Source organism: Talaromyces proteolyticus, assembly GCF_021365285.1.
Source record: "Talaromyces proteolyticus strain PMI_201 chromosome Unknown BGW36scaffold_8, whole genome shotgun sequence".
In the NCBI taxonomy this organism is placed as follows: Eukaryota; Fungi; Ascomycota; class Eurotiomycetes; order Eurotiales; family Trichocomaceae; genus Talaromyces; species Talaromyces proteolyticus.
The window spans coordinates 945471-957999 of NW_025764284.1; the positions used below are offsets into that span (position 1 = coordinate 945471).

Genomic DNA, 12529 nt, shown 5'->3' on the forward strand with positions numbered 1-12529 from the left:
TCATCCTCACTCACCTGCTGTAATCACTTGACTTAAAATTCGATGACACTCACTCTCCAGAAGCCCATAACTTGCATTTGATGTATGATTTGAGTGGATTAATGCTCAACACCCATATATGGTGGTTGTACCTTATTGGTTCTTTATTTTAACAAGTTACGTGTCCTACATCCTTGTCACTTACAGAACCTCCGGTGACACCAACAAAATGTACCTGCAACAAGCTGTAAGGCATACATGTACATGTAATTCTATCTCTTTACCAATAGGTCCCCTTCTTGCGATATGATAAAGACCGTATTAAAATGATACAGTTTATACATCACAATGTGTCAATAACTTCAACCCATTCTGAAACATTTTTTCGACCTAGCTTTATACCACCAATTAACTTCTGTTTTTCTTTTCTTGAAATATTGCAAAATTCTAAATTCAATGCCAATCCTTGAACATATAAGAAGGAAAAAATCCTACAAACCACATGACCGCTGTTCATTGGTCTCGGACTATGTATAACACCTTGGATACTCCGAAACGGCCCGAATCCAGGCAGTAATTGCATAAATGTGTGTTGGAGCAGTGATTTCAACTTGGCAGCACGAAAACTTCACCCACGTTGTAGAGTAAACTCTATTGATAACTATCATTGTACTTTACGCTTTCCTAAGAATCAATATATACTGCCAGATACAACCTAATAAGAAATGGAAAGTATTCACGATAGCAACCGGTCATCTCGACCTCCAGAATTTCCAGCTAGCGAAGAGGGCCACCTAAATTGGAAGGTTGGACGGGAAGAAATATCCATTCTAGCTTGCTTGGCTATTATTTCCTTAATGGTAGCACTTGATGCGACTATTATCTCTCCTGTTTTACCTGTAGGCCTTTGAATTCCTGGTTCCTCCCTTTTTATAAGCCAGATTTGAATTGAAGTTCGCTTATATGGGCGCGCAGGTTCTCTCCACCGATCTCAATGCTGATACAAACCAATCATTTTGGGCGGGCACATCCTACTTATTATCCTGCGCTGTTCTTCAGCCTCTCATCGTGGCGTTATCCGATGTCTTCGGGCGACGAGGTCTGCTGTTCATATCTTTGGTGTTTTTCACAGTCGGGACTGTAGTATGTTGTATTTCCAATAATATGACTCAACTTCTGGCAGGTCGGACCATCCAAGGGGTTGGAGGGGGAGGCATTATATGTCTGAATGGGATAATAACAGCTGATATCCTTCCACTTCGTCAACGGCCTGCGTATACGACAATTCTTCAGCTTGCGTTTGCAATTGGGACCATCACAGGTCCTGTGATTGGCGGGCTACTCGTCCAGCATGGAACCTGGCGCTGGGTATTCTATATCAATTTTCCCTTTGCAGGGGCTGGTCTCATAATCGCGCCATTTGTGGTAAAATTGGACGCGCCATACAGAGGATTAAAGCAACGAATGAAGAGAATCGACTGGGTGGGTGGATTTTTGTTTATTGGTAGTATGTCGAGTTTTTCGATTGGAATCACATGGGGTGGCATCGAATTCCCGTGGTCAGGTTGGCAGACTTTACTACCTATTTGCCTAGGCATTGTCGGCATTATTGGCACCGTAAAGTGGCTGAAGCACGCCAAACACCCATTCCTTCACTTGGTCCTATTCCGCGATGTTTCTTCCGTTGGTGGCTATATTTGTGCTTTTTTGCAGGGGCTTATGGTATCTCTCTATACCCCAGAAAGCAGATGAGTATCCTCTGACAAAATTTTAGATGTCCTGTGAACTATATTCAATTCCTCTATATCTAGAAGGCCCTAAGAGGCTGTCATTAACTATCACTGGCGTGGGACTTATGCCGATAACTGTCTCTCTCGTGCCTGTTAGTATAGCAGCGAGTCTTGTGATGACCAGGTCCGGTCATATCCGATGGGCAATCTGGAGTGGGTGGGTTGTGACAGCAATTTCCAGCGGACTTTTGATATTGCTTGATATAAACACAAGAACGTACGCATGGGTCTTAATATTTCTTGTGCTAGGAATAGGCCAAGGTTTAATATTAGTGTCATGCAGCTTTTATGTCCAAGCACTGGCTGACGCCGAAGAATCGTCATTTGCTGCGTCAATGTACGCTTTCTTTCGCTCAGTTGGAATGTGTATGGGAGTTGCAATATGCGGTACTGTGCTGCAGAATCAACTAAGACACCAGCTGGAGATTCGCCAACTACCCCTGGACATCGCCAACGATGCTCAGGCTTTCATCTTTTCCAGTAATACGTCATCTCTTTCTGCCAGCTACCTCCGAGATATTTACGAGGCGTACATAGAAAGTTTGAAGACGGTCTTCGAGACGTTACTTGGCGTTGCAGGCTTCGGCATCATAATTTCTTTGTTCATGAAGCCTGTTGATATGAACAAACAATTGGCGACTGCTCATGTTCTCCGAAAGAAGACTTCGAGTAAAAGCAATGATAACAGCAATAACAGCGGCACCATTAATGAGCAAGGGAGCACGGTTTAATTAGAGGAATTCATCCAGTATTCTTCAAACGTTTTTTTTTATATCTCTTTTTTTCAAAGTACATACCCCCAAACCACCTGGCATTTACGCCGTACCGGGGTTAATAAGGCTGATAGTCGAATGATTGAAAGTTGCATCCTCCACCCCTACACGAACGCCATCGTTATCTCATTCTTTTTGTAAAAAATATTTTATTTCATATGAAATCGGCTAGATACCCGGCTTTCCTGTTGTTGTGGTTTGACACCTGCAATGAACACGGGCAAGGATAAAGAGTAAACGCCGGGAAATGGACATTATACATAAAACCAGCGAATTCAGCCATGCATTTACGAGAAATCTGCTGCCAATGGTATTTTGTACTCTTCATGAGACTCCAAAATGATTGTATAAAACGATGTCAAATATGTGTCTCAATTAATCGCTTTCGAATCTCTAGTGAAAACAGAATTATACCAAATTAATAAGTGTATTTTTCCAGTGTTTATCTCCGAACGCGTAGAGCTGTGTGGTCAGTTGATTCTTCGAGGTGCAAAAAGTTGTCGATTATGATGTCTTCTCCGGATCGAACGATCTTCTATTATCATTGAAACCATTAGCATTCCCGATACTGTAGAAAATCAATGTATAACAAGTGCAAGTTTCAAAATGTTATCAGTATGTAAGTTTCTCCGCAATGTAGTTCGGAAGTCTAACATCTAAAAAAATTTACAAGATCATCATGAAAGGAATAGAACGAAGCTTGATAACAACTTACATAGCGAATACTCCTTCAAGAGGGTGGGTGGCTTATCCTAAATAATAGCACTGGTCTGGCTGTTAGTAGCACTCATGAGTGATGGATTGCTAGTGACGGAGACAAATGGGACGTAGGAAATCATTTTAAAGAAACATGCAGCCACTTCGTGCAGTTGTATATTCCAATGAGAGATAAACACAAGCGAAGGCTGCGACAGTTGGGATTTCTTCACAAATATAAGTGGGCCTGGATAAATGTTATTCCTGGTAGGTTCTAATTATGAATCAGCCAATCAGAGAACGGGGTTGGAGTTACTCAGTCACACAGCTCATTAAGATGGGAATAACACTTGAGTTACCTTATAGAGGTATAGCCGAAGCTTCTAGAATTACTTGTTGTTTGCTTCATTACATATTACTGTTTATTTCTGAGATGGGTGAGAGGGGAAGCATTGGAGTTATTCACCACACTCCTAGATGTGATTGAATCGTTGTCTTCCTTTGCTATTCCTTTCTCTTCTATTTCTTTTCAATTATGTCTCATTTTATAAATCTATAAAGGACTTTGTGATATAAAGATTCATATAATGTGAGTGGGATGGATTCAATGTTGTGTTCATTAACACCTTGACTAAGCCCTGAGCCAGCAATATCAATTCTTTATAGACATGTTTGAAGGAAACAAAATCTTTGTTCGGAAATGATAATGCCTTGTAAATCCGACACACAGAAATTCCATATTCATGTGAGGACTTTCTCTTTTACACGTCCTGACAGGACTCTTACTTTACCTCTTTCTTACCACCTTCTCTAATGTCAGATTTATCTTGCACACTTTCTCAGATGATGCCTTGAGATAACTCGATTCTACTCGCTCCGACTTCAAAAAATTGCTAGTACAACATCTTGGAATAGACGGAGGATCATTCTCTCTTTCTCTCTCTTGCATTTCCTTTCCCTGAGATCGCTATCATCACCAATATCTCGGTTCATTATACGGTCAAACCTTCCATCCCAGCACCATTATTCGCTAATATACGAAGTGCCATTTAATTAATCGGCCACCCCTCTGCCAATCACCAGTATCACGATGTTTCCCAAGAACCATCCGGTCAGGCCGAATGCACAAACTCATCACAGCCATTTTCATTATCACAGGTACACGCAGCAGCCTGTAGTTAATATTCTCCAGCAGAATATCATCGTACGACAAATTCCCACCACATATATCGATGACTCAGACTCTGAGACGGAGGCTGGCTCGGCCCAAGATGAAAGCGAAGAGCAGGATATTGACGAAGATGACTGTATGACGGACGAAGACTTTGCTCGATTTCTCGCCAACTGGAGCGAGGAACAATCTGTGCGTGCCGAAACACCCGCTACGCAGCCTCTAGAAATCTCATTGAGCGATTATAACGGTCTGATGCCTGGGATGAGCGTCGAATTGCTAGAAGATGACTTTCTCCGCATCACGAAAATACTGCGGTACAGGACGGGCGAAGTCAAGCTTCGCGGCTATTACTTTAAAAGGCTTGATAATCTGCCAATTCTCTTCCCGAAAGAGCGGGATAGGGAGCTTTGTTGGTTGGTGAACGAAGACACGGAGGGTACCGTGAGCTTCGAGCATGAAGTCGGTGTCAACGATGTTCAGGACGTGCCAGATATTGTTCTGACAAACCGCCCTTGGAAGGACCAAGTTGTTCCTACACCAAGCTCATACGTTTGCCGGTTCATTTGGCATGCTACGCTGGACAAGGGGGAATGGATTATACGCTATCTGCTTCCTACCGAGTCTGACAGACTTTTCAGGGTATCAAGCAGTGGCCTACGTCGGGAGTGGAGAGGTCGTACGATTCCTTACGGCAGCGTCCAGAACACGAATAGCGCTGAACATCGACCAAGGAATCTCCACCCAAAGCTGCAAAGGCAGTATACATTTGGGGACGTGTTTTGTGGTGCTGGTGGAGTCTCGCACGGCGCCTGGGAAGCGGGACTGCGCATCAAATACGGTGTCGACATAGACGAGCGCGCTTGTGAGACGTATTGCAAAAACTTCATTCATAGTATTTGCGAGTACTCTGATTTTAACAGTTGGCTTACACTTCCAGTCAACGAGGTCAAAGTCGATATCAGCCATAGCTCACCACCATGCCAGACATTCAGTCCTGCTCATACGACATCGCGGAATATAGAGCGGGACGAAGCGAATTCGTCGCTGATTTTCACTCCGTGTGATATGGTGAAAAAGGTGAAGCCGAGAATTCACACTCTAGAAGAAACGTTCGGTCTAGCATCCAGACATAAAGAGACGTTCTACACCTTAGTCCAGGGTCTATTAGAATGCGGGTATTCTATTCACAGTAAAGTAGTGTCTTGTGAAAAATATGGAATTCCGCAGATTCGAAAACGGCTTGTCATAATAGCAGCCGGGTAAGTGCATCTCGCCACTATTTCGCGAATATTGGTTAATATATTGTCCCAGCCCAGGTGATAAGCTTCCCCAGTTCCCAGCACCGACGCATGGCCCAGGATTGAGGCCGTACGTGACGATCCAGGATGTCATTGATAAAATCAGCCCAGATGCGCCAGACCATAGTCTAGCGAACACGGCATTCCAAAACTGCGTCGCGAAGGCGCCATATGACCCTAACAGTCTCGCAAGGACTATCACTTGCGGGGGTGGTGAAAGGAATTATCACCCTAGCGGGCTGAGAAACTTCACAATCCGAGAACTGGCCTGTTTGCAAACATTTCATCCACAATACCGTTTCTCAGCGTCATATGCGAAAAAGCAGATCGGAAATGCGGTGCCACCACGGCTGGCACAAGCAATTTATCAAGCTGCCATCCAGTCGTTGCAAGAAACCGACGAAAGCGAGCTAGCGGAGCCGATTGTTATAGAATGATTTGAGCTGATCGTTTTGCTAGGTAAAATTGAGAATTGCTTCGCGTCTCGGCATTGATATTTTTTGAGAGATTCACGAGATTGCTGAATTGCTCTACTCGGCATTCAACGCCTGAATGCCGCACGATCGTCAGATCCAATCTCATTATTCCGGTATACGGACCCAGTCAATAGCTGCCGAGGACTGAAATTGTTGATTGAAGCCAGCTTTGTTGGATGTAGACAGCTTTGTTGATGTTGCGAGCTCCGAATACCGGAAGTTGAGGAAACCCTGGAAATTTGGTTTCGATAACGTATCACCGGCGTCTTCCCGATACACAGCACCGCCCATTGATGCAGAAATAGATCTAGAAATCCACCACAAAGGCAATTAGAATCGAGACTTTAAACTGGGACTCTGAGTAGCTCTATGTACTTATAGAAAGTAGATATTTTGCCGAGCGTTAGACGTAAAGAGCAGAGAAACACAGCTCCATGACTACGGCGGAACGTACTGGTATGTTTCGGCTGCACGCGGCGAGCCTCGGCTGGCAGACGTCAAGCTGACCGCAGCAAAGTATTATCGCACCTCAACAATAATTTAGTATGTGCTCTCGCCTCGGCCAGTGTAGTCTGCCCTTTAAAACTCTCGCACGCGCGCTGTCCGCTCGTCTCAATTGACCAGCTCCGTTATCGTCGCCTAATCCAAGTCCTCTTACTTAGCAATGTCGGCGGGCACAGCAGCCCTGCGTCGACTCGGCCACCGTGCTTCTCCCCGCACTTCGCTCGTCTCTTCCTCCCGCCTGCAGACCCCGCGCTCTTCCTTCACCCTCGCGACTGGCAACACTGCGCTGCGATCAGCTTCTCGCTCGTCTGTCTCTGTCCGTCAGGCCTCTCGCTTCTCAACAATGTCGCCCCTGCAGGCTGCTCCCGTGGTGGAGCGGGAGTATGATCCCGAGATCAAGGACATGGCCGACTACATCCACAACTACAAGGTGGAGTCGGATCTTGCTGTACGTCTCTCCTTTCTTTTGTTGTCGGTGCTGTTGGAATCAAGCTAATTGAGCAGTTTGATACTGCCCGTCTCGTTTTCCTAGACACTCTCGGCTGCGGTTTGGAAGCTCTTCGATTCAAAGAATGCACCAAGCTCCTCGGCCCTGTTGTCGAAGGAACCGTTGTCCCCAACGGTACCAAGGTGCCTGGAACTCCCTATCAGCTAGACCCCGTGAACGGTGCTTTCAACATCGGCGCCATCATCCGATGGCTCGACTACAACGACTGCTGGCTCGCCGCTGAATGGGGCCACCCATCCGACAACCTCGGTGGTATCCTTGCTGTGGCAGACTGGATCTCCCGCACCAACCGTGCCGGGGGAAACATCGGTCAGGGCAAGGTGCTCAAGATTCGTGACGTTCTGGAGGCCATGATCAAGGCCCACGAAATCCAGGGCGTTCTGGCTCTTGAGAACTCGTTCAATAAGGTCGGTTTGGACCATGTTGTTCTCGTCAAGGTTGCCACCACTGCCGTTACTGCCAAGCTGCTGGGTCTCGATGAGAAGAAGACTGCGGATGCTATCACCCAGGCCTGGGTTGATGGCCAGAGCTTGCGAACATACCGCCACTCGCCCAACACTATGTCGAGAAAGTCCTGGGCTGCTGGTGACGCCTGCCAGCGCGCCGTCAACCTCGTGCTGAAGGTTCTCAAGGGCGAGGGCGGTGTTCCAACCGTTCTGAACGCTCCTGTCTGGGGTTTCTATGACAATCTCTTCAAGGGCAACAAATTCAAGTTCCAGCGCCCATACGGCAGCTATGTCATGGAGAACGTTCTCTTCAAGGTGTCGTATCCTGGTATGTGCCTTTCCCTCTCCCATTGTTAATATTCTGCTAACTTTCCCAGCCGAGTTTCACTCTCAGACCGCCATTGAATGTGCTGAGATCATCAACAAGAAGCTTGCTGAGCTGGGCAAGTCCGCAAAGGACATTAAGGAAATCACAAACCGCACTCACGAAGCTTGCATTCGCATTATCGACAAGCAGTTCAAGGCCATGGACAACTTTGCCGACCGTGACCACTGCGTTCAGGTAAGCTCGTTCTCTGCTATCCAGTTGCTCTATCTAATTTACCTTCATAGTACATGGTGGCCACCATGCTTGTCTTCAACCGCCTGACCGCCAAGGACTACGCTGATGGTTCCGAGGCTGCCACATCAGAGCTGCTGGAGAATCTCCGCAAACGCATCAAGTGCGTTGAAGACCCCCAGTTCACCACCGACTACCACGACCCATCCAAGCGTACCATCCCCAACGCTTTGACCGTGACCCTTAACGACGGCACCGTCCTCGACGAGGTCGTCGTCGAGGCTCCTCTAGGCCACAAGTTCCGTCGTGAGGAAGCCAAGCCCGAGATCCTGGCCAAATACAAGCGCCACATCGAGGGCCACTTCGACGCTGCCCGCGTCAAGCACCTCCTGGAACTGGGCTGGAACCAGAAGGAGCTGGAAAACACCGATGTTGACAAGTATGTCGACTTGTACGTGACGGATAAGATCGCCGTCCCATACTAATAAACAAAATGGAATCTGGTATATGTATGAATTGTTCTTATTATAATAGATAGCCGCGTTGAATGATATCTTAAAATCATAAACAAATCTCCAAAATATCAGTAAATCGTTATTAAACACCCCTTGTAAATCTATTTCACTCGCTGGGATTATTTTCCAAAACCTGCCCATCCTTTGCTTTCTGCTGATCCGCATCGCCTTTAGGAACATGCTCATGATCCACCTTGGATCTATAATACCCTTTATTCCCGCCCTCCGGATACTTTGTTTCAGTCCACGGCTCCCACAGCTTCGCGCCTCGCTGCAGACTAGTTATATTCTCCCATATCACAATCCACACCATCAACGCCATAATAACTGACAGCGTCTCGGTCAGATTCAGCCGATGCGCAAGCGGCAGCAGGATCAGAATCAGGCCGACGATTGGCCGCATCATTAGCCGGAATGGCTTGGGCAGAAGAAGCGCACATCCAGTATCCTTGGACACGTGCAGCAGCGCTATTATGTACAGACAGAACAGCCCAGTTCCGAGACTAGCGCACAATAACCAGCGCTGCGCCGCGCTAAAACCATGCTCGGCATCTTCGCCGGTGGCCGGATCAGTTGCTTTTGCGCTGGCGGCCGCGACGTGGCCGCCGGCGAGCAGGCTGGCGATGAGCGGGAGATGGATAGGCGCCCAGGTGAATGCGGTGAGGATGCTGTGGCGCAGCGGGTGTGTGGATTCGACGGAGCAGTCGCCGTGCAGATACAACCAATTCAGACAGAAGGCGATAATGAGTGTCCATACGGCGCGCATCAGCGACAGATTGAACCCAACGGCGGCAGGCGAGCCGACGACGATGGTGTATAGGAACTCGCCGAGGGCGATAATGTAGAAAGCGGCGAACCGGTCGACTTCGTGCGAGATGTTGACGGCGGTGGTGTAGCGGGCGCGCAGCATGCGCTTCGCGGCCGGGGAGTAACAGAAGATCCAGACGGCTTCTTCATAGACGATGGCGACGGCGGCCACGGCGATTTTATTGCGGAGGGGAATGCTTTCGAAGAAAAGCGGGATGTAGACGCACAAGCCGGCGGTGGATAGAACACACCAGAGGCGCTGCTGCGCGCGGTGGTGGTAGCTGCTGAAGGAGTAGTATAGGTGGGCGAGATTCGAGGAAATACGCGCAGTGAGGTAGGCGCCGACGGCGGAGCGCATGGCGGAGATGTCTTCGTCGACGAGAGGCGCGTTGTTGCCGTAGACGACCAGCACAGCCATGATCCAGAGGATCAGGATGCGCTGGGACAGATCGTCGTTGTAGAAGCTGTTCATCAGCTCGCGGAGATCGCTCCAGACGTGCCATGACGGGGAGAGGATGAGCTGTGAGGCGGTTGTCAGCTCAGCGCATTTCTGTTGGAGAGAGAAGAAGGAGAAGAAGAGCGTACAATGTATTTCACGAGCTTAACTCCGGTGACGTCCTCGGCCAGGTTCTCGGCGAAGTTGGCGAGAATGGCGACGTAGAGAAGGTCCAGGAAAAGCTCAAAGCGGCCTATATATTGTCAGACAGAAGACCTCGTTAGACAATTGACAATTCTTGAACTTACTGGCCTGTCGCTCCTCCTCGCTCCGCTGGCAGAGCTTGCCATTATCAAACCATTGCAGCGCGACGGGCTGGCGCAGGAGATACCGAGGGTCGGCCTTGGGTTCGTGATGTTCTTCTTCCATGGCAGCTCAACTGGTAGCGATTATGGGAGAATGGGTGATGGAGGAAAGACTGGCATCATCAGCCTTAAATACAAGCGGCATCTGGAACCATCTTGGCGATTCTCCACTGCAGGCTCTGCGTGGTCCAGATGGAACTGCGATGGATGGCATCACGACGAATCAAGCAGCCTATCACCGCCGCCGGACCACGAGCCCAGCCTTGGCAGCCCAATTTTGGGTTGTTGCCTCGAATATCTGGCAGACACAGTCCCCAACGTCGCAGGTTTATATAAGGCCCTGAGCCTTACTAATCGTACATACCAGTTGACTAAGCTATGTATAAGCACTTATATCAATTTGATCCTGTCTGCCTCTACCTGACCACATTTTGAATTTACATTGAAGATCACTTTAGCGTTCTAGCCATGAAATATATTGCAGTATGCTTATTTGCGTTGTCCTAGTTCAGCGACTAATTAAAAGGACAATGCTCTGATTCTAGTCTTGATATCGTACACTCATAATTTTGGCCTTTCCGTCGTCGAATCTCTCACCCACTGCCTAATCGCCGACATCAAGCTGTCAATCTCCTCGTACGAGTTTCCGGCATGCAGACAGACACGCACGCGCTCCTTTCCACGGGGCACGGTGGGAGCCATGATCGGACGAACAATAAGACCACGCTCTTGACAATACCTAGCCAACTCGCGAGGATATTTGGTGCGAATAGAGAATATCGGGGATCTGTCGTAGTAGTCGATTCGAACGATTGATTGGTCGTTCATATGGAAGTTGTCACATTGAGACCGGAAGTATGAAATGTTGGATTGTAGTTTTTGTTGGAACTATATTCATCAGCATGTCAATCAATATGCTTTAAATTGGGGCTCGTACTGATTGGGTTTTCCCTTGTTGCATCAATTCGTAAGCAGTCCGAATTGCCGCCAGGGTCGGACTCGCCATCGCCGTGGTATATATCAACGTGCGGGCATAGTTGATCAGATACTCACGCGTCAACGACGTACACAAGACGATGGCTAAAAAAAGTCAGTTGTCGCTCCTCGTGTTAGGATGTAGTCTGACATACCGCCCTGGCCAGCCAGTGCCTTTCCAAAGGTATGTGTCCGAATAAAAACATCATTCTGAACCCCTAGCTCTTGAACGACCCCGGCCCCATTCGGTCCAAACACCCCAGTCGCATGAGCTTCGTCCACAATCAAATATGCATTTCCTCGAGGGAAGGTATTATGAATGACTTGAACCATCTCTTTCAAAGGAGCCACATCGCCGTCCATGCTGTACAGTGACTCCACAGCAATGAAGACATTGCGGCTGGAAATTGATACATCGTCATTAATCAACCCATTGAGAACATTCTCCAGATCCTCGACTGAATTATGCTGAAAGCGAAGCTTTGTTGTCGCACGAGAAAGACGCATTCCCTCGTGCGTACTCGCATGGATCAACTCATCGTACACAATGGCATCACCTGGTTGCGGGACAGACGAATAGACACCGACATTGGCATCAAACCCTGAATTGAAAAGCAGACCAGTAGGAGCGTCATGGAAAGAAGCGATGAACCGTTCCAGCTCTTCAGCAAACGCAGAGTTACCGTCTAGCAGCCGCGAGCCACCACTTCCCAGCCCCAGGGAATGATCTGCAGCGTAACAAGCATTCAGTCTTCGCAAATATCGTGACTTGAGCAACGACGAGGTCGAGAGAGATAGGAAGTCGTTTGACGAGAAATCAGCAGCATCCGGGGACAGAATCGTCAGTCGCCGTCGTGCCAGTTTTGCTTCTCTTTTCTCCAATGCCTCCTGAAACGAGTCCAGCAGTGTGCCCATTTTCATACCCCGCAACCCAATTTCAGCGCTACATTGGCGTTGAATGAGGGAAAACAGGAATCAAGCCATCTTTATTGTTTTTAATACGTAGGCGTGTTTGTATGGGTCTGGTTAGGGCCACGGCTTAGACTCTGAGTCTGTGGGGATTGATGATTGCACAATGACTGGAGTCGACGCCCCAACATTATGTCTAACCGCGATAATAAAATATAATAAAATACCTAGGGCATTTCTTTTTCTCATTACGGAGTACTTTGCTGATATTGTTCTAACAGTTTGTTTTTTTATTACTTCATTTTTTCTTCTTTTTGTT

At 47.7% G+C, this 12529-nt stretch overlaps 5 protein-coding genes across 5 annotated transcripts; 3 read left to right on the plus strand and 2 right to left on the minus strand.

Annotated features, from left to right (window-relative positions):
- Positions 1–704: 704 nt before the first annotated feature.
- BGW36DRAFT_453082 (major facilitator superfamily domain-containing protein) lies at positions 705–2600 on the plus strand (the record flags this gene model as incomplete). The annotated part of the gene is made up of 3 exons (XM_046221864.1): positions 705–878; positions 955–1701; positions 1754–2600. 3 exons carry the CDS (start codon positions 705–707, stop codon positions 2498–2500), a joined length of 1668 nt encoding a protein of 555 aa, XP_046070340.1. The 3' UTR covers positions 2501–2600.
- Positions 2601–4328: 1728 nt separating this feature from the next.
- Positions 4329–6147, plus strand: BGW36DRAFT_398491 (C-5 cytosine methyltransferase DmtA; the record flags this gene model as incomplete). The annotated part of the gene is made up of 3 exons (XM_046218416.1): positions 4329–4349; positions 4410–5671; positions 5724–6147. The coding sequence occupies 3 exons, from the start codon at positions 4329–4331 to the stop codon at positions 6145–6147; spliced, it is 1707 nt and encodes a 568-aa protein (XP_046070341.1).
- Positions 6148–6664: 517 nt separating this feature from the next.
- Positions 6665–8776, plus strand: BGW36DRAFT_382270 (putative 2-methylcitrate dehydratase). The gene is made up of 4 exons (XM_046216508.1): positions 6665–7138; positions 7195–7972; positions 8022–8206; positions 8257–8776. Exons 1-4 carry the CDS (start codon positions 6851–6853, stop codon positions 8686–8688), a joined length of 1683 nt encoding a protein of 560 aa, XP_046070342.1. The 5' UTR covers positions 6665–6850; the 3' UTR covers positions 8689–8776.
- BGW36DRAFT_382272 (bacterial low temperature requirement A protein-domain-containing protein) lies at positions 8777–10612 on the minus strand. Its single transcript, XM_046216509.1, has 3 exons — positions 10270–10612; positions 10111–10214; positions 8777–10045 (listed from the first exon to the last, which is right to left on the minus strand). The coding sequence occupies exons 1-3, from the start codon at positions 10388–10390 to the stop codon at positions 8825–8827; spliced, it is 1446 nt and encodes a 481-aa protein (XP_046070343.1). The 5' UTR covers positions 10391–10612; the 3' UTR covers positions 8777–8824.
- Positions 10613–10887: 275 nt separating this feature from the next.
- On the minus strand, positions 10888–12216 carry BGW36DRAFT_300105 (putative aminotransferase; the record flags this gene model as incomplete). The annotated part of the gene is made up of 3 exons (XM_046211596.1): positions 10888–11214; positions 11264–11406; positions 11457–12216. 3 exons carry the CDS (start codon positions 12214–12216, stop codon positions 10888–10890), a joined length of 1230 nt encoding a protein of 409 aa, XP_046070344.1.
- Positions 12217–12529: the final 313 nt, after the last annotated feature.